Below are 19,942 nucleotides of genomic sequence, written 5' to 3'. Positions count from 1 at the left end.
CACAAAAGTTACGACGTCGTTCTATTCAGGAACTCAAAGAAAAGAAAAGAAAAATACGGTATATTGCTCATTCTTTCTCTCCCTGCGTAAATTCAGCATTTTCGTTCTTTCCATCCCATCGTCTCTCTCTTCTCTGAATCTCCGTACAACCACATTTTGATTGGGATTACAGTTAGTTTTTTTTTTTTCTCTTCTGTAATTTGGGATTGAGATGGGGCAGCAATCTCTGATCTACAGCTTCGTCGCTCGAGGCTCTGTGATTCTCGCCGAGTACACAGAGTTCACCGGAAATTTCACCACCATCGCCGCTCAATGCCTCCAGAAGCTTCCTTCCTCCAACAACAAGTTCACCTACAACTGCGATGGCCACACCTTCAATTACCTCGTCGAAAACGGCTTCAGTGAGTCCCCATGCATTCATTTCCTCGTGCATTTTTACGGTCTCCTTCCAATTTATTCGTTATTTGTCAACTTTGATTTATTTATTTTCTTCTGATCTATATCTTTTTCTCTTCGGTTTGTTCGTTGCTGGAATGGGAGGATTATATGAGTTTACGTTTATGAAATTGAAAACGCTGATTAATGTTAATTATTTGTTTGGTTGAACTAAATTGTTGGGTTTGATTATTTCATTACGTGGTTTTTCACGATGCGCAATGCTTTGAAACTTTCGGTGATAATACAGAAAGGCCAATGATTGTGCCGGCACTATGTGAAAAGATATGATTTGATGATTTGAAATGTATTTTTTCTGGTTCCTTATGGAGGAGATAGTTAAGGATGATTGAGGACTAGTTGATTGGTAATCTCTGTTTAGTTGGATTTGAGATGTCATGAGATTTTACATCTAGTCGTTTATTTTCTCCTTTCTTATATTTCTCAAGCAATCGAGAAAGGCGGTTGCTGGTCTCCCTCTGCCTGTACTCAGTTGATCAGATCTTATAGAATGAGTGCACGGCAAGGTTGTATGTTGATATTTGCATTCAAGTAATAGGCAAATGTACTCTTTTTTTACTGGTGGTTGCTCTTGGTGGTGGTTGATTATCTATATTTTATATACTAATAACTAGATCGCTAGTAGTATTTGAAGACCGTCTTTAGTTTGAATTCTTTCAACCCAAAAGAAAATCGTACCCTGTGAAGTTGAATGCTTATGAAGTGGTTCATAATCCCCATACGTATTATCGGATTAGGGTTTTAAACTCTCTTGATTTTGGATACTACAGCCTACTGTGTAGTTGCTGCTGAATCTGCTGGGAGGCAAATTCCAATTGCCTACCTGGAGAGAATCAAGGATGATTTCAACAAAAGATATGGTGGTGGGAAAGCTGCGACTGCTGTTGCCAACGGACTGAACAGAGAGTTTGGGTATTTATTTCGTCAAGTCCTCATTTCTCATGGCAACAAATTTTGTTTTTTTTTTCATGAATAATACGCTAACTCTTGTATGGATGTTTTAGACCCAAACTGAAGGACCACATGAAATACTGTGTTGATCACCCTGAAGAGATCAACAAGCTTGCAAAAGTGAAGGCTCAGGTTACTGAGGTCAAGGGTGTTATGATGGAAAATATTGAGAAGGTAGAGTGAACTGGTACTGTTTATTTTTGCATAATTTTGTAACTGTTCTACAAGTAATTTGGAAGTTAAGACCGACTACTTTTGCACACTTATTTCTGATTACTAGCGGCCTATTCCTATTATCCTATATGATTTTTAGCAATGGTACACTACCCAAAAGAGGAAGAAAAAAAAAAAAAAAAAAAAAAAAAACCTTTCCAGACGAAACAACTTTGTCGGGCCAAGTACGTTTTCATCGCCTCTAATTTTGCACGACAACAGTCCGTCAAGCAAAGTTCATAGCGCAAAATCCGTCGCTAAAACATTTTCCGGACAAGTTTTAATTTTTGGTTGGACAAATGATAATTTATGGTAGTAGTATCAATATCTCTGACTAATTTTGTGTATGCACTACGAGGACTTCAGTGTGTATTTTGGTTATTTTCTCTTACATTTTTATTTTGATTCCTGAAAAGCATTTGTAAATTGTAATAGGTACAACTCGATTCCTGCGGTTTAGAATTCCTTTTCTCACTGAAATGAGAATATACATTCTGACTTTTCTCACTCTAACACCTTTTTATCATTCATATTCCTTTTGCATTCTCATTATAATTAAGTAGGTGAATATGTCATCGATTTTGAGTCGTGAAAATTCATATGTTGTGCAGGTTCTTGATCGCGGTGAGAAGATTGAGCTGTTGGTGGATAAAACTGATAATCTTCGCTCCCAGGTTAGTCCAAGAATCATTACTGCTTCAGCTAGTTTAACTGCTGGAAACCCATGCCCGGTTAGGGTTGGGTGCGGTAAGATGATATGGTTATTTGATTAGACAGACGCTGCAGGGTGCTGCACTTGCTTTCGTTTCTTTATCCAGCATCCCTCATTTTTCGCTTGTTGCAGGCCCAAGATTTCAGAACACAGGGAACAAAAATGAAAAGAAAGATGTGGTTCCAGAACATGAAGATGAAACTGATTGTCGTGGGGATCCTCATTCTCATAGCCCTCATGATATATTTAACCATTTGCCGTGGTTTCAAGTGTACCTAGGTCGCTTTGGAATGTCTCTGGAAACTTTTCAGATGCTCTAAATCTTGGAGTTCTTTACCTTCCTAGGTTATACCCGTCCTCTTTTGCTAGCCATTTTAGGACGGGGGAGGTTTTGTATTTCGCATTGGTTGTATAGTTTATATATATTTACCTTGTCTAGGTAGTTAAATCACTTTATGTTCTCCACCATGTGCAATGGATCCTTAGCATAAGTTATGTAATGGAGGAATACCTGGATGCTTGTAAATCAGCATTCCCTTTGGAATGCTATTGAAATCTATCCCCTTATTTGCTTCCGTATGAATGATGAACACAGTTTTCACCCCTCAATTTAACATTTAAGTTTAATCACCACAACATATCTTATGAAATTAAGAGCTTTTGGTGCTCCATTCACTAACAAAGCACAATGCGGGCGGTATGAGTTTTCGGTGTATGGAGTGATAACAAGAAACCCATTTTTTGTTTTTTGTTTTTATATTTAGTTTATGTCTTAGAAAATCGATCTTTCCCTTTCACTTAGGAATTTTTTTTTTACAGCTTACGGTCATTATCCCATTTTATATTCTATAACACCCAAGAAGTCCTCAATCACTGCTAGGTTTTCGCCATTTTTACTCAAATTTCTTGTCGGCCAAGTTATAAAAGTTACACCTTGCAACCTTGTCTAGATACTTGTGTATTTTGTTTGAGCGTTCATCAACAATTGAGCATCCAAATTTTCAATTAAGTATTGGAAGATTTTGAGGGGGTGAATGGAGAAAACATATGTTCATACATGGGAGTTTTATAATTTTCTAAATTTGTTTACACCAAAAAATCTCATATTTCTAAACCCTACTTGGACATGAATGCTTAATCCTATTTGGAGACATATATCTGGATGAAGATTATAAAGACTCTATGTTCGGTTTCTTCAAGGGCAAGCAACCGAACAGATAATTAAAATTGATTTTGAGTTTAATTTCTAAAAACACCCTACCATTTTACTTGAAATTCAAAAATTTTTTTTTAGTTAAAAAAATTGGATTTAATTTTTTTTTAGTACATTGATATTTTTACACTAAGAAGATGGGAGTTCGACAAAATCACACAAAATTGGATTAAATTTCAATACTCAAAATCTATTCAAGCAACATGAGTACACAAAAGACATACGTTTCTTCTTCTTTTTTTTTCTTTTTTTAAGGGTACTTAGGCCTCCAACCGAAGGGACCAGAGGACTGTTTCCAACCGAGAGCCAGGCCAAAGGGCTCGTGGGCCCCACTGGACAAAAAAGGGCCAAAGGGCCAACCGGCCAGCCCAAACCAGCCAGCCAATCAGCACCAGGCTGGGCTAGAATTTAAACATAATGGCTAGTTGACGTCAGTTATCGTTGGATTTGAATTTTTTATTTTTTTTGGCGAAATTTTTTTTTTTAATTCTCATTTTTTCCTATAAATACCTAAGTCATTCCTACACCATTTCCCACATAATTTTCACCATTTCAATTCTCATAATTTCTTACCTCTTCCAATAATCTTTACTTCAATTTTTTCAATAATTTTCAAATGGCCTCGTCTGCAATAAAAGGTAGGGCTTGGACATGAAAAGAAGATGAAGCTCTTTGCAGGGCTTATAGATGGGTCTTGGAAGTTAGTGTGAGGGGAAGTTCTCAAACAAGTGAAGGTGTTTGGACTCGTGTGTCTAAAAAATACTATGAGTTCTACGAAGGCACCACTCCACTGAATACCCGTAACCACGAGAGTTGTTCTTCAAGATGGAAGAAACATCTTCATCCAAGTTTGAATAAATGACATCAAGCACTGTTAGTAGCCGCAAGTAGAAATGAAAGTGGCGCCAATTACTACGACGAAGCAAGTGTTTTTTCACAATTTATTTTAAATATTTAATTATATTACATTTAATTTCATAAATTAATTTCCTTTACTTTTGTAATTATATTTTCTAGGTACGCCAAGCGGAGGAATTGTATATGGAGGGCAGCTCGAAACCCTTTAAGTTTCATAGTTGTTGGGAAATTTGTAAAGGGTGGGTGTTATTTGAAGATCCACCTCAACATAGAGTAGGTCCTACGTCGGTGTTCGAAACTTAATCCTTAGCTGTAGATGGGGATGAAGATGGATCTCCTACCATTCAACAAACAAGGGTGGAAAATCCGTCTTCGGGTGAAGGTTCTATACCTAGGGTTATGGGACGAAATAAGGCCTAAAGGTTGAAGGAAAAGGGCAAGGCAAATGATGATTACGTCGCTCAACAGGAAGTGGCGGCTTCATTGCCATTAATGGCAGAGCAAAATGCCTGTGTCGCGAAAGAAAAGAACCATATGCATGAAGAACGGGCCAAACAAATATAAGAAGAGATGGATGATAGAAATATGCAAAGGAACACTTCGGATTACAGTTCAATAAGTAAGGCCTATTTTGGTTAAAGCGACAGTTGTTTACCTCCGACTATACTCTTGCAATGTGGAAGATGAAGATAATGTTGATTATGGACTTTAAATTTAAGTTGTTGTAGTTTTTAAATTTAAATAATAAATTATGTTTGGCCCTTGGTTGGAGATGATTTTTTGTGACAGGGTTAAAACGAGTCCTATGACCCTTTGGCTCTTGGTTGGATATGGTAAGAAATATGACTCTGCACTGTTCATTATAATATTAATTTGTTGAAGGTCTAGATGGCTAAAACGAGCCATGTGGCCATCTTTCGGTTGAAGATGACCTTATAATTATATCTTAACAACGTTGAGCTGTTAGTTTGGGACAAGGATTGCTTGCCCTCCCACTTTCGGTGTCCTCCTGTTTGTGTGGTCACGGTTAAGTTACGTCAACATTTTATATTACTATTTAATTTTGTCTTATTATCTCTATAAAAAAATAATATAAAATATTGACGTGGTTTAACCGTGATCACACAAAAACAGGAGGATACGGGAAGACATTAGACGTGGGAGGGCAGACGATTTTGTCTGTTAGTTTGTGATAGCACTGTTTTCTAGAAGGATAAAATGAATATCCCCATCTTTATCTTCCATTTTACAAGCGGGCACGCATTCCCATATTTTCGCTTTCATATTGCAAAAAAAAAAGCCCACGCCCGTCCAAAGCGCGTACTTTGGAGCAACTTCCTATTTTGTCCCTTTTTTTTCCCCTAATTTTTACACCATGTTATATTAACTCGATAAATAATTTCCAGTTGAAAGACGAAAATGAGCCTAAAATTTGATGGCCAATGTCCATCAAATCGCAATATACTTACTTTATGTATAACCTTTTGAAGACGGTCAATAAGAATGTTTATTTGAATTAAGAAAAATGGACTAATTTCTATAATACTTCTTTCAATGATTGAAACACTAAAAATGTTTGTGTTACCCAAATTGTCCTTCTCATATTAGACCTACGTCAATCATTAAAGTAAAACTTAAATTTTAGATTTTAAACTTACCTTAACTTACTTCAATCCTTGACAAATATGAATACAATTATCCTTCGTAAGATACATAAGGTTAAAATAAAAAAAATATATATGTAAAATGCAAAGCACGCGCGGAAGGGAAGGGTGGAAGTGAAACACTCGCAGAATACTTGTACGTCACACCTGAAAATTTTACAAAATCTAATAATTGTGAGAAAACCGAATCATCTATGCATTGGCCGAGACAGATCTGAACCGCCCGGGCCGAGGATCGAGGCGGCATTTCTCACTTGTATAAATACCAAACAGACGCAGCCCTTCATTTGCTTGCTTGTCTGACTATCTCACCCAGTTTTCGACCTTCACACCAGACACAAAGACGCAGAAGCACCAAAAATGGAGAAAGCGATCAACAGGCAGCGTGTTCTGCTCGACCACCTCCGCCCTCCCTCCGCCGACTCTTCTTCTTCTCTCTCCGTAAGCCTCTCTCTTTCTCCTCTTCGTCTTCCCCCAAAGATCGATTCATCCTTAATTTGATTTGATTCAACAAAACATATATATATATATATATATATATATATATATATATATATATAAAAGGTTTGAAATCGATCGAATTCCAGCTCTGTAATTTGATAAAACGGATTTCGGACTCAAATTTCATTCTCCTACAGACTACTGGAATAAATGGCGGTTTATTAATTTTTGGGAGATTTGTTTTGCGTATTTTTGGTATCAGGCATCGGCATGTGCGGCTGGGGACAGCGCCGCATATGCGAGGACAAACGTGTTCGGAGATGATGTGGTGATTGTTGCGTAAGTTCTTTACTTTCCCAAATGATATGATATGATGCTCCTCGATCAGGTTCAATTTTGTATGTGTATCGATTCGTAGAGATTTTTGAGGTGTTTTGGGGTGACAATTCTGAGCATTTTTGGCTTGCAGAGCTTATCGGACTCCGATTTGCAAGGCGAAACGCGGCGGCTTCAAGGATACTCATGCTGATGATCTTCTTGCACCTGTTTTGAAGGTTTGTTATTACCATTATCTTCGGTTTTGCATTCTTGTTTTGTTTCTGGTGAAGTTGGGTAGGAACAAGTATTATTCCATGAACTATTGTTATCTTGAATTGATAGAAAGAATATCTTTTTTTCTTACTGGGACGATAATTGCTTTGCTGTAGGCAGTTGTAGAAAAGACCAATGTGAACCCAAGTGAAATTGGAGATATTGTTGTGGGTACAGTGTTGGCTCCAGGATCTCAAAGAGCTAGTGAGTGCAGGATGGCTGCCTTTTATGCTGGCTTCCCAGGTGTGTATTACCCCGAAAGCAAATGTAATGATCCTTAAGTGTGTCAACTGTTTGTTAATCATTACTCGTGCGCATGATGGCTATAATGTACAGAGACTGTGCCAATTAGAACCGTGAACAGACAATGTTCATCTGGGCTTCAGGCCGTTGCTGATGTAGCTGCGTCTATAAGGGCAGGATTTTACGATATTGGTTAGTCTTTTTCGAGGTTTTTCTTTGTAATTGTCCCAGGATCGATTCGCTTCAGACAAGTATCCTTATCTTTAGTTTACCTTTTCTTGGATTATGTCATGCAGGAATTGGGGCTGGGTTGGAATCTATGACTGCAAATCCAATGGCATGGGAAGGATCAGTTAACCCTAAAGTAGCCTCTCTCTCTCTCTCTCTCTCTCTCTATCTCTCTCTCTCTCTCTCTCTCTCTCTCTCTCTCTCATGCACATTCATTTTTGTCCTTTGTTTCCGTTTTAGAAAAATAGTTCCTTGCACAAATGATGTCTTTAACAGGATTGTAAAATTAATAAATTTGCATGATGGTCAGGTGAAGATATTTGAACAAGCCCAGAATTGCCTTCTTCCTATGGGAATCACCTCAGAAAATGTTGCTCATCGATTTGGAGTTTCACGCAAGGAGCAAGATCAGGCTGCAGTAAGTTGAATAAATCTTTCTGTTTGGTGTATTGTACTTTGCTTTGTCAATGTTTATTGATTTTTCAAATTACTTGTTTTAGGTTGATTCTCATAGGAAGGCAGCTGCTGCTACTGCTACCGGTAAATTTAAAGACGAAATTATTCCCGTGGCCACCAAGGTAATGTACAGTTTTGGCAGATTTATGTTTGCATCCATTTGTGCAAGGGCATTCATGGTCTTTATGTGGCACTGATTTGAGTGATTACAATAGATTGTCGACCCAAAATCTGGTGAGGAGAAACCTGTTACAATTTCTGTTGATGATGGGATTCGGAACACAACATTGGCAGACCTGGCGAAGTTGAAGCCTGTCTTTAAGAAAGATGGGAGCACCACTGCTGGTACCTTCTGACAAATGATAAATCAATTTATTTAAAAAGTATCAGCATTATTCAATATCATCATTTGGTATACCCTTTTTAGGTAACTCTAGTCAAGTTAGTGATGGTGCTGGAGCTGTTCTCTTGATGAAGAGAAGCGTTGCTGAGCAAAAAGGATTGCCAATTCTGGGTGTATTCAGGTATGCTTCTCGTTGAAGTCGTGCGTCTATTGGACAGTAGGGCTACCCTTTTTTAATTTAACCTGCAATTTCGGCCTGGTGAAATTAAGATTTGGGGAGTCCAATGTTCCCTTACTTTTTCAACAAGCAGGCTCAGAAGTGTCTATCCTTGTAGGTCTCAGTACCCAGCATATTTTTCTGTACCTATGGGGTTTGCTAGTTTATTTCTATCAGCATGCTTATAGGATTTGCTACTTTATATCTACTAAAGCTCTGAACCTGGGTTTTCAATCGAGCAATTTTTCTGGGATAAACCAAAATGGCACTCGGTTCTACGTTACATAAGTCTCTGTAATTCACAGGCTCACAGCTAATCAGTTTCTATTCACTTAAAAGCGTATGAATAGGATTTCAGAACTTGAGGGTTGGCATTGAATGGATCTCACTTCCTCTAAAATTAGATTGTAGTTCTGAATAGACTTATTTTGCCTCCCAAGCTAATCTAAATGAGCTGGCACTATTTTGAAAGTTTATAACTTTGCCCTGTTTTTATTCTGCAGGAGTTTTTCTGCTGTTGGTGTGGATCCAGCCATCATGGGTGTTGGCCCAGCTGTTGCAATTCCAGCTGCAGTCAAGGCTGCTGGTTTAGAGCTTGATGATATTGATCTTTTTGAGATAAATGAGGTATTAAATCAGTGTAGAATCTCTGCATCTGATTTTAGGCATTGCAAGTATAAATTAACATAAAAAATGCCCCGCTGTGCAGGCCTTTGCATCCCAATATCTATATTGCCGTAACAAGTTGGGCCTTGATCCAGAGAAGATCAATGTTAATGGAGGTGCACTTGCCATTGGGCATCCACTTGGTGCAACAGGTACATACTTAATATTCCACTTTGTATGGCTCACTGCACTGTTTTACTTTCTTCCAGTATTGTTATAGGTTACTGGATCCTGAAGGGTTTAATTTTTAAATAAAATCCCAATTTTCTCTAGCAACTATTTCTGAAACTGTAATTACCCTTATTCTTACACCAGTAACCAGAGTTTTATTTCAATTAAATGGGAAACTGCTCCATGCTTAAACCCTATATATTTAGTTTCTACCTTTTCTTTGATCTTGTAGGTTCTGGATTGTTTTCGATTAGATTTCCCTATTGCCTCTCTGTGGTTTTCAGTATAGCGTTCGTATCTGTAAAAGATAAACAGAATGGTTTCAGTTTGCCAACAGATTAAATTGTCTGTTAAATTTGTCCGGAATGGAATTTTGAAGTTTACATATTAATAGATACCAAAATTCATGAATTAAACTGTTTATTAAAATTGTATTTTCAGAATACGAAATCTGAATTTGTTAGCAAAGATCTAATTACTCGAGCAAAAGTTTGTCTGAGTTACTGAGACCTCATTTGACCATTGCAGGTGCTCGCACTGTTGCCACTTTATTGCATGAGATGAAGCGACGTGGAAAGGATTGCCGCTTTGGAGTGATATCAATGTGCATAGGTAAATGATTCTTCGCCTTCTTTTTTGTGTGCGGGAGCATTGATATTATTGCCCGTTTCAAGTATCAACAACAGATGTTATTTGGAAAATGCAGGCACAGGGATGGGGGCAGCAGCTGTTTTCGAAAGGGGGGACTCTGTCGACGGACTGTGTAATGCGCGCAAAGTTGAATCCCACATTCATCTTTTGTCCAAGGATGCTAGGTAGAAGGAATTATCCATCGAACATCGTCGCGCTCCTATCAATAATGTAGGGTTATAATGAAAATTATAATGAAGCGTTGCAATAAGGTTGCTGCATTTTTATATTGGGTTATCTACTCTCATAGGTCATGAGATGCGTACTCTGTCGGGATCTCCTTCCCCTTGGGCTCGATCTGTGCTGTTGTTTATCTTATGTTTGTCTCTGCAATTCCTCTTAATAATGTTTGATATACTGAGATATCATAGTGAAGCAAAATATTCTTATGTATTTAAAATGTGATGGTGAACTCATTCATCCTTTTTATGTTATTATATAATGTCTAAAGTTTGACTTATGTGTATAACGAGTTAAATATCGTATTATTTATGGTGGACGTATATAAATTACAAAAATTCGTAACTCAAGTAGATTAGCATGAAATGAAAATATTACATGAAATTATGTCGCTATTGGCACAATAGTGAACGAAAACGTCTCCAAAATATCAATTGGGAGGAAGTGGGAATTTTGCGAGGAAAGGATAACGTGGGATTTTTCGTTCACCGCCTTCCAATTCCATTCCAAAGCAAACAGCAGAGTGATATAGAAGTAGGAACCGAAAGGTCAAATTTGTTGGAGCATTTTAAAATTGTTAGGCAAATTTGTACATTGACGGCTAACGTGGCGGTTTGCCTGCCCATTTTGCCTTGTTTAAAAGATAAGGCAAATAGGCAAGGCTTTTAATTATATAAGTTTGCTCAATAATTAATTAATTAATTATTTATATAATTCAAGTTGTTGCGGAGTGAAACATTTACTTTTGACTAAAGTAATGGTGGGGCATGATTTGGCTAACCCCTCTCAACGAGGCATAAAAACTTCAAGTGTTGTACATATGAATGATCACGCGTATTTCATTTATTATTTGGTTTGAGTGGATGACTCGTACTGTTATGAACTTGTAAAAAAAAGTGACTGGATAGGTTTATTAGGTTGAAAGGCACGCCTGTAAGACAATCGTTCAAATAAGAGAGAAGAAGACATGGGAAGAGGAGAGGAAAGAAAGACGAAGGGGAATGGAGAAGAAAAATATCAGTTAGCTATATCAAGGCTAGTGAGAAGGAGAAGAAAATAGTGAGAGTTATTTTGTACTCTTATGATTTCAGATAATGAAAAAAAGTGCTACCGCTCCTCCGATGACATATAAACACTTAATAACTCCAATTCTTCCACTGTCAAAGGTAGCTTGATGTCCGCAGTTGATGAGTAAAATAGGATGATGATGGATTTCTTCCCTTGATAAACACTGATCTGTCACGAGTAAGAACATGAGTGAGTGAGATACGTTTTCTTCCTCGTCACTCAGTGCCAGTGAATTAGATACGTTTTTCTACCTTGTCACTCGGTGCTGCTACGAGGTGTGACATAACTCTTGAAATGAGGTGGTAGTTAGTTGTCAATTCACTAGTGCTTTAATGAGGATTAGTGTTGCTAATCATTCTTTCAGTGGAAAAAGGAATGTGTAGCCGTCGAGCCTCGAGGTGTCTATGTCGTTGTTATCTTCTGTTTGCTTTCGATGGCTACAAGAGAATGTGATGGCATTTGGTAGTAGCGCGAGAAAAAATTATGGTTTCAAACTATGAACTTCGAATATGCTTAAATCAACTGTAATTTTACAACTTGAAATTTGAATTTGCAGACACTTGAGCAAAGGTTTGTAAGAGGCCTCATTTGATCATTGAATTGCACAAGATGAAGCTGCGTGGAGTGGAGGTCAGTGCAGATAATCTACACTAAGCTACGAGAAGGGGATTCGAACACAGGGCCTTGACTTTTCATGGCCCATATTTTCTTCTCTTTTAAAAACTCCACTCGAGTCCAACGTAATAATCCCGTCAAATCCAAATGTTCGTTTGTTAACCCCTTGACACTCTTCTCACTATGCCCCCACTGTCAAAGTTCTAATAAATCCATTAAAACGTCTACATGGGACAAATGATGTTCACTGTTGATACGGTGTGTGCCATACAAGCGTCATATGGATGCTATATGTGCGACGTAGACAGTTTTAACTTAATTTGTTAACCAACTTTAAAATTTTATCCGCGTGTGGCTTGTGGAATTTAACTGCGACGGCGAAGATGTTGCAGAAACTAACATATGGGAAGCGCAGATCGGACAATGCTCGCCAATGCCAAAATACTACGCTTATGCGTACCTTTACCCTATCCAATTCCAAACAATCAGGGCATTCCTAACACAAATGAGCATTGATCCAGTAATGAGGTTGGATTCATACTCATACGCATCGGCACTTATGCTGACAGCACGTTAAATACGAAAAACCAGAGCTAATCAGGCCTGGAAATTAAATTAATCACTCGAGTATCTAGCTACACAGGCATAGTTGAGCTTTCTTTTATGGTATGAGCAGAAGACCAGATGTTACCACCTGAACAAGTTCTTAAGAACATCCTTAAGAAGAAAACCAAAAACGAACCCACGACTGCCTTGACCCCCACAAACATAATTAAGATGCTGTTGTCACAAGCTAACCTGAATGGTGAATCGCGGTGCAACCTAGGTGACGGAACACTTACAAACTGGGCATGAAGTCCTTCTACCGAGCCATGGATCAATGCACTGAATGAAACGGGAAAGAGATGGGAAGAGAGAGAGAGAGAGAGAGAGAGAGCAAGAAGGGAAACCAACAAAAACAAGAGTTAAGATATTCGATGGCTTCATTTGCATAGAGAAAGCTAATTAGACAAGAATTTGGAGTGCTTACATCTTTGTGAAATCTGTGCAAGCAAGGTAGATGGCGTACTGTTTCTCCAATGGTTGGGGTTTCCAGACAAATTGCACAAGTTTCCTCAGAGACATCACTCTGTGCAACAAAGAAACCACAAACAATCACTTCACAGCAGGTAAACATGCAGATATGATGGCTGGGAATATCGCCCGCCACAAGAAGCTCGATAATTGTTCAACTTCTACTCCACCTACCTGAACTGTAGATTGTGGCAAATTATTAATTTGATGTGCTGTTGCACCGGCATGCTGATGATTGTTCTCATCAAGTGCCAATAACATCTCGTAGTCATTGCTGAAAAAAAAAATGAAGATGCAAAAGTTAACTGGTATTTGAATTGAGATTTTAAAAATAATTAACCATGCCCAGAATCTTAATGTAGGAAGCCGTTTGATAAAAGAAGTATCATTTTAAAGTCTAGCATGATACAAGGCTTAGATGAGAATAAGCAAGACATAAATGGTTAAATAGAAAAAACTCTTACTCATTGAAATCCCTCTGAACTCGAAGCATGCGAGCATTCAGTCCCACATCATTAAAGTCCTCAACAGCCGCCTCTAAAGCTTCTAATACATTAAATGTCTGCATCGAGTAGCATAAATTAGTTGAACGGAAAAAAAAAAACAACAGAGGGAGGAGGGGAAGGTGTAGCGATGTGTGGCGGAGGAAGAAAGTTGGGGAGGGGGTTGGGGCGAGTCAAGATGGGGAAGTATGGTGGTGATGGGTTAGAAGAAGGTTGAGGTTGGGTGGCTGCGGAGAGAGTGAAAAATTTTCACACATGGTACCTGCCTGTTATTCAATAACTTTCTGGTATGACTGGTCATTTCATGTGACCCGTACATGCTCCCGTGACGGCTTAAGCTAGTGAAGGGCATTGTTTAGGACAACCTAAAGTTCAGGGGGACATTGATTGTTTCAAAGTTAAAGGGACATTAGAACGAAGACCCAGTTTAAGGGCGCATGACACTTCAAAAAATTCAAAAGAAAAACTCAATCCCTTTAAGGGGAATTTGATCATCAGATCAAAACGAACAAAAGTAGACAATCAGAGGTTCCATTTTCGTCAAGGGATATTTAATCATCAAACACAGCCAGCAAGAAACAGGCAGTAAGGATCCGTTTCATAATATCTTTCTTCTTGGTTCCCAAATAACAAGAATGAGGAGAGTTAGAGATGAGAAAAAGAGAAGTGAGGAAACACGGAAGGGAATAGATAAAACCAGAAACAACAAAACGTTAAAATTGTTTTTAGCCTTATTTATAAACAATTGTGTGTTATTGTTTCGCTTCTCGCCTTTAAATTCTTTCATTTCTCCTTCTTATCTCCTCTCCTCTCTTTTTGATCTTTTTCAAACAGGCTCTAAGAAATAAACGGGATAAAAAGAATTACCATTTCTAGATCCATGTCGGAAGGAAATCGCCGACTTCTACCTCTAGTTGGTACTCTAGACTGGTTGCGAAAGCGAGTCCTCAACTGTGCCATGCTGGAAGAGTCTCGAGCCCGGGTTCCTCTCCTATTGAAATGGTTCTGTAAAGATTCTGGCAGGGGCTGTCTGTTTGAATGCAGGCTTGCTGAGCCTCTCTACATAACATAAGAAAAAAAATTAATACAAAATACTGCCACCAAACAGCATAAATCATGGTCATTCATAGAGAAATAATGCCACCAAACAGCATAAATCATGGTCATTCATAGAGAAATAAATGTCCATTTTCTAAGGCACAAAAGCATTGGTTTTAAAACAGGAAATTAATAAAAAAAAAGTCAATTAAGTTAAACAACGACATATGGAACCACTTGTCCAATGACCGAATTTCAGAATGCTTGCATGAACAAGAAATAATTTCTTTTTTCAGTTCTAGGGACAGAAGCCCAGGCCTCTGGCACAGCAGAAATGATCTGTTCATCTCTGTGATATGATATCATTCCTACAACCATGTGTATCAGAATAGTTCTAAATAATCATGTGGAAGTCACCATAAATGCACTTATAATTAGTAAACCATGCTATCAACAGACTACAGAGAATACAGAGGCTCACTCACACGATGTGATGAACTGTGACTTCCTCTAGAATAAGTATTTAAAGTATTCTCCTCCTGCTGCTGCAGTGCCCATGCTAGATGTTCATCAACCTGCTACAATGTGAACAGATACAAAATACTTGGTAAAAGACAAGCATCTGAATGTCCACATGCACAAATATACAAACACACAAACACAACCCGGTCCACAACAAAGCACTGACCTCGCCACCTCCAGCAATGGGCACCTCATGGTATAATTGTTCCTGTAGTTCACGAGCCAACATCTCATCAGCTTCTAGTTGTCTTGCCCTTGCATCAAAATCGTCATTCATAGAATTGATACCTTGAGCGACAGAGTGCCCTGCAGCAGGTGACAAGTCATCAACTTCAATAACTCGAGTTGATGCCCCCTGAAACTGAGGTCTCTGGATCCTAGATGACTTTAAACTCTCCGATGCCTCGGATGACCCAAGAAAAACAATATCTGAGTCACCAGACACCGATGAAGAGCATTCAGCATGACTTCCAGAACTTAATCCCCGTTTCTTGTGCCTTTTAATAACTGTCTCTGCTGCATGAGATGGCCCAGCAATCCGGCCTAGCTCAGACACATGCCCTGAAGCTGTTTGAGTTGCATTTAGATCTTCTACAAAACCTTCAGTCCTTTGATTTCCTCGACTCCTGGTATCCCTCCTATCTACCCTATTTTGATGTTGGTTGATAAAGTTTCCAACTCCGTTGGTTCTCCTGGGAAAATGCTCAGTTGAATAAGGCAAGAAATGATCTATTTGCCTTGAACGATTACGTGTAGTTCTCCAGCCACCATTGAAATCGCTACCAAGATCACTGAATCCATTAGCTTCTTTATTATCATTCACAAGACTGCTGCAAAAACAAAATATCATGCCATAAGGTCGCAAGGAATTGGTTAAAACAAACAATAAGCATACGCCGGTAATAACACTGTTGGCAACAACAATCAAGCAGGAAAAAAGAAATTCTTAACATCGTCGGCTGGAGACACATCTGGTTATTTTTGTCGAGTTTCTGCGGTTTTGGCAATCATTGCCCAAAACTATTAAAGGAAGAAAATGATAATGAAATATGGTTTGCAACATCACGAACTTAGAAATTTTATACAAATACATAGACACATATATACATATGTTTAGAAAGTTTCAGTTGTAGATCTCGCAATCAAAGCCAATGTACATGCACGCGCACACACACATATGTAGACAAACACACACACACAAATATAGAATTTAGCTCCAGTGCAGTTGACTGCGCTTTTTCAAAACTAACAAAATAACAGAAGGCTAAGGTTATGACAATCTGAGAAGCAAACCCCTTGTATCACTCTTAAATAGTAAACCAAAATGTAACCACCAGTCAGCAACCCTTTAAATTCTTCAGCCTTCGTTAAACCAGGTATTGAAATATATATCTTACTCATTAAGAAAGTGATAACCAGAACATTTACTTAAAAGAGCATCTAACCAAGAAAATAGCTTTGTAAACAAAATACCTGCCAGATGTACGAATAATTCTTGCATTATTCTCCTTTGGTTCAGAAGAATGAATTATTACACCTTTCCCTTTCCCTTTCCCTTTCACTCTTTCACTATTATTGTCTTCAGAAACTATGTCACTTATGTCTACGACATATGGTGAACCATTGGAATCCACATTCCCTGAATGACTCTGTTCAACATCCTTGGAACTATCGTTAGGCTTTTCAGCTAACTGTTTAGTCCTTGTTGCTATATTATGGGGGGAAATACACCCATTCCGTACCAACCTTTTTTGGCCACTGGCTCTCGGAAGGGTAACAGAATGAAGAGGCACATGATTTTGTTGCCTATGTTGAGGATCAAGGGACGGATCAACTCCTTTGCCAAGAGCCAAAGCTAAACCCAGACCATTAAATGCACTATCATCAATTTTTTCCTTCCCCTTGAGATTATTTCTGGATCCCTCTGAATGACTTGGAATGCAATTTACCAAATAGCTGCCATCTGATACTACTTGCCCTTTTCTTTTGTCTTCGGCTACAAGGTCGTCTGATTCACCAAGTGGAAAATCCTTTTCAGGTAATTGAGTGTAACCATTCTGTGTGGTTATATCAGAAAAGTAAGTATTTCCTTGGCAAGCAGATGGTTTGGAAGAGATTTTGATTCTCATAGGCTTTCCCTTGTCCACATTATCAGTTCCCGTACAATGTTTGGCTTCACGACTGGAGCTTTTGCTCACTGTAGCTCTCCGGAAAATGGGAGTATTATTGGAAGCAGATGAATTGTCAACATTAGAGTTACTGCAACTCTTACTGTCAAGATTGCTAAGATTTCTCGGAGGACGTATAACTAGTCTTTTACTATGCCCATTATCCCTGATTTTTGGCCCATTGACATATTTTTCATCCACAAGGTTTGGATTACTCAAGTCATGAACAAATGATGAATTACTGACTTTACCAACAGATTCTCTGCCAAGAATGTGTCTCGAAGCTAATCTATCCGGCGTGTCAGGTACCTCCACTACCTGATCGATGTCCATGTCTTCCATAATCTGCACCAAGTTTAAAATAATTAAAAAATCAAATAAGTCAGCAACTGCTACTGGTTCAAGAATTCTTGTCTGTAAATGCTATAAATAAATTGAAAGTACGTATAAAAAAAACATTACTAAGAATTATAGGGAAAAAAAAAAATGTTAACCAGCTGCTTGTAGATACATTTTCCGTAAGAAACACAGCATTTGAGCACCTCCTAGAACAGAAGTAAAAAATATCGTTTCCCATTTCCTTTTCTTTATTTTCAATAACTATTAGGAATAGTGGGTGGAGAAGTGCCATTTATATGACAAGTTACGCAGCACAGTATCAACATTTGTCTCTTTATGCAGTACACTACAGATCCAGAATTACATAATGAACACGTTATTGATGGGAATTATTTTAAAAGGACTTAGACAACTGATATTAAACTTGATTGGAAGAGAAGTGTTACTGTAAAATATCAAAGAAGGAAACTACAACAAGACAACAATAGGTAACGGCCCAAGACATAGAACAACGTCGTCATTGAAGATTATGTGGTAGAAGTGACAGGTTTCATGAATGGAAAAGGTAACTATATTCTCCTGTTAATGGAGAACCGTATGATGCTTGAAAAGAGTCAAAAGACTCATCCTCCTTTTTCCAGCAAATGGAAGGGTCAGTTGCTGAATCCAAATTTTCCAAGGTGAGGGCACTACTGTATCAGGCCCTGGTGGTGAATTTTACTGTTCAGATTTAACTTGCCCTGCCATTAGGTACTGCAAATGGAGAGAAGCTGGATCCTATAAATTTGATATCTTTGTAAAAGTTGTGAGAGGCCTCTATGAAGTATGAACTTGAAAATTCAAGATAGTTAAAATTAAGCAAAGTCAACAGCTCATCAAAAGTAAATTAGGAATGGATTCATGGCCCAGCTTGTAATATTCCATGGTTAGGATCAAACCAACCTTTACCAAGGAATGCAGTTTAATAACTAGGAGAGTTAAAAGTGCCTCCCAATCCCTCTACATGCCTACAATCCCAAAGGGGCTGGCATTAACATGAAAAAGAAGATTTTGCTAAAGGTTCAAAACTTCAAAAAGTGATCAAATCAAAACGTACATGGAATAATGTATTTCTAATCTTGCATATAACAAATCTACATTCTCTATGAGAATGAAATGCTTTATTCATTGTCATACCTGTTTAACCGGTGCCCAATGAAATAGATCATCTAGAGTTAACACACAAGTCTCATTTATACGTAGACATTGAAATTCAGAACAACTGTTAACCAACATCAAAATAACTACTATATACACATTTCATGATACTAGAAATAACAAATTATAAATTAATCATAAATCAATAAAGATGAAAGCAATTAAAACAGTACCAAATTCTATGAAATAAACATAAAGCATTGAACTTTAAGAAAGAAAAATTGATCTAGCCCCAATCAGTTAACAAGGGAGAAAATTAAGAATTAAACAATTATAAAAAAATAAAAGACATAATATTAAAAATAAATCATAATTAATACCTAATTTAACATCAAGTTTCTCAATTTAGATACAAAATTGCAATCAGATGGAAACCAGCCACGACGTGAATTAATGGGAAAAGTAGAAACGAATCAGGCAGAAAGAACTTAAAATTCAGGAGCTGAAAACAAAAATTAAATTAAAACAAAATAAAATAAAAATTAAGAAAAAAAAACCTGAAGTTTTCGTTGTCGTGGATTCAAATCCGAAAGAGAAGCCCAGATTTTGAAGAGAAGAAGGAAGAGAGGAAGATGGACTCATGCAGTCGTGGCCAATCTCTCTCTCTCTGTTGATTGAATCTCGGTCTCTGTTGGGAGATGAACCGAACCATCAGCCCTCTTTCCCCTGTCCACGGAAAATGGGTCGGGTCGGTTTAAGGTTCTCTCTTAAACTGTGGGTCGACCTGGCGGGCCTTTTGAGATGCGGGGGCCCAAATATTAGAATGCACTCGATCTTTTAGCCCTGTTTGTTAGGACGGACAATTTCGGATTAGATTAACTTAATGGACTAAGCTGCATTCGCTTAGCTTGAATTGAACATGATAAGAATAATGAATTACTTAGTACAGTGTCGGACTAAACTATACACTAAAATGTTTGGGGACAAATTAGTTTTTTTTTTATTTATCATTTTGATTCACTTTTGCCTTTAAAATAAAAAAAATAAAAAAACATTAGGACATGTTTGGAACTCTTGAATCCAACTTTTTAAACTAGCAAATGCTTTTCAAGTTTTACACCTTAGAAACTTGTTTGGTAGAATTATTTTCAAAAAACGAACTTAAGACTAACTTTAAAAAAAAAA

General features: G+C 37.8%; 3 protein-coding genes across 9 annotated transcripts; 2 read left to right on the top strand and 1 right to left on the bottom strand.

The window, feature by feature from the left end:
- The first annotated feature begins 91 nt into the window (after positions 1 to 91).
- Positions 92 to 2,915, top strand: LOC137723640 (putative vesicle-associated membrane protein 726). The gene is made up of 5 exons (XM_068462836.2): positions 92 to 401; positions 1,227 to 1,368; positions 1,461 to 1,581; positions 2,232 to 2,294; positions 2,465 to 2,915. The coding sequence occupies exons 1-5, from the start codon at positions 212 to 214 to the stop codon at positions 2,609 to 2,611; spliced, it is 663 nt and encodes a 220-aa protein (XP_068318937.1). The 5' UTR covers positions 92 to 211; the 3' UTR covers positions 2,612 to 2,915.
- A 3,249-nt stretch (positions 2,916 to 6,164) lies between these two features.
- Positions 6,165 to 10,573, top strand: LOC137722270 (3-ketoacyl-CoA thiolase 2, peroxisomal). The gene is made up of 14 exons (XM_068461236.2): positions 6,165 to 6,508; positions 6,771 to 6,847; positions 6,978 to 7,062; positions 7,216 to 7,342; positions 7,436 to 7,534; positions 7,639 to 7,706; positions 7,881 to 7,988; positions 8,071 to 8,148; positions 8,242 to 8,371; positions 8,454 to 8,550; positions 9,090 to 9,213; positions 9,296 to 9,404; positions 9,952 to 10,035; positions 10,130 to 10,573. The coding sequence occupies exons 1-14, from the start codon at positions 6,428 to 6,430 to the stop codon at positions 10,240 to 10,242; spliced, it is 1,380 nt and encodes a 459-aa protein (XP_068317337.2). The 5' UTR covers positions 6,165 to 6,427; the 3' UTR covers positions 10,243 to 10,573.
- A 1,981-nt stretch (positions 10,574 to 12,554) lies between these two features.
- On the bottom strand, positions 12,555 to 19,588 carry LOC137723444 (RING/U-box superfamily protein). Of its 7 annotated transcripts, none has more exons than XM_088692067.1 (10): positions 19,315 to 19,450; positions 18,563 to 18,644; positions 16,587 to 17,626; positions 15,280 to 15,943; positions 15,077 to 15,166; positions 14,421 to 14,612; positions 13,515 to 13,612; positions 13,225 to 13,324; positions 13,007 to 13,105; positions 12,555 to 12,861 (listed from the first exon to the last, which is right to left on the bottom strand). In XM_088692067.1, exons 3-10 carry the CDS (start codon positions 17,621 to 17,623, stop codon positions 12,799 to 12,801), a joined length of 2,343 nt encoding a protein of 780 aa, XP_088548193.1. In that variant the 5' UTR covers positions 17,624 to 17,626; positions 18,563 to 18,644; positions 19,315 to 19,450; the 3' UTR covers positions 12,555 to 12,798. The 7 variants fall into 7 exon arrangements, with proteins under 7 accessions (XP_088548193.1, XP_088548192.1, XP_088548194.1 ...); XM_088692066.1 differs by having other exon boundaries at positions 15,077 to 15,169; positions 19,315 to 19,442; XM_088692068.1 differs by having other exon boundaries at positions 15,077 to 15,169; positions 15,280 to 15,940; positions 19,315 to 19,442.
- Between the last annotated feature and the right edge of the window lie 354 nt (positions 19,589 to 19,942).

The sequence above is a fragment of the Pyrus communis genome, chromosome 4, assembly GCF_041283825.1.
Source record: "Pyrus communis isolate YQ-2024b chromosome 4, ASM4128382v1, whole genome shotgun sequence".
In the NCBI taxonomy this organism is placed as follows: Eukaryota; Viridiplantae; Streptophyta; class Magnoliopsida; order Rosales; family Rosaceae; genus Pyrus; species Pyrus communis.
This window is presented reverse-complemented; position numbering and strand designations above follow the sequence as displayed.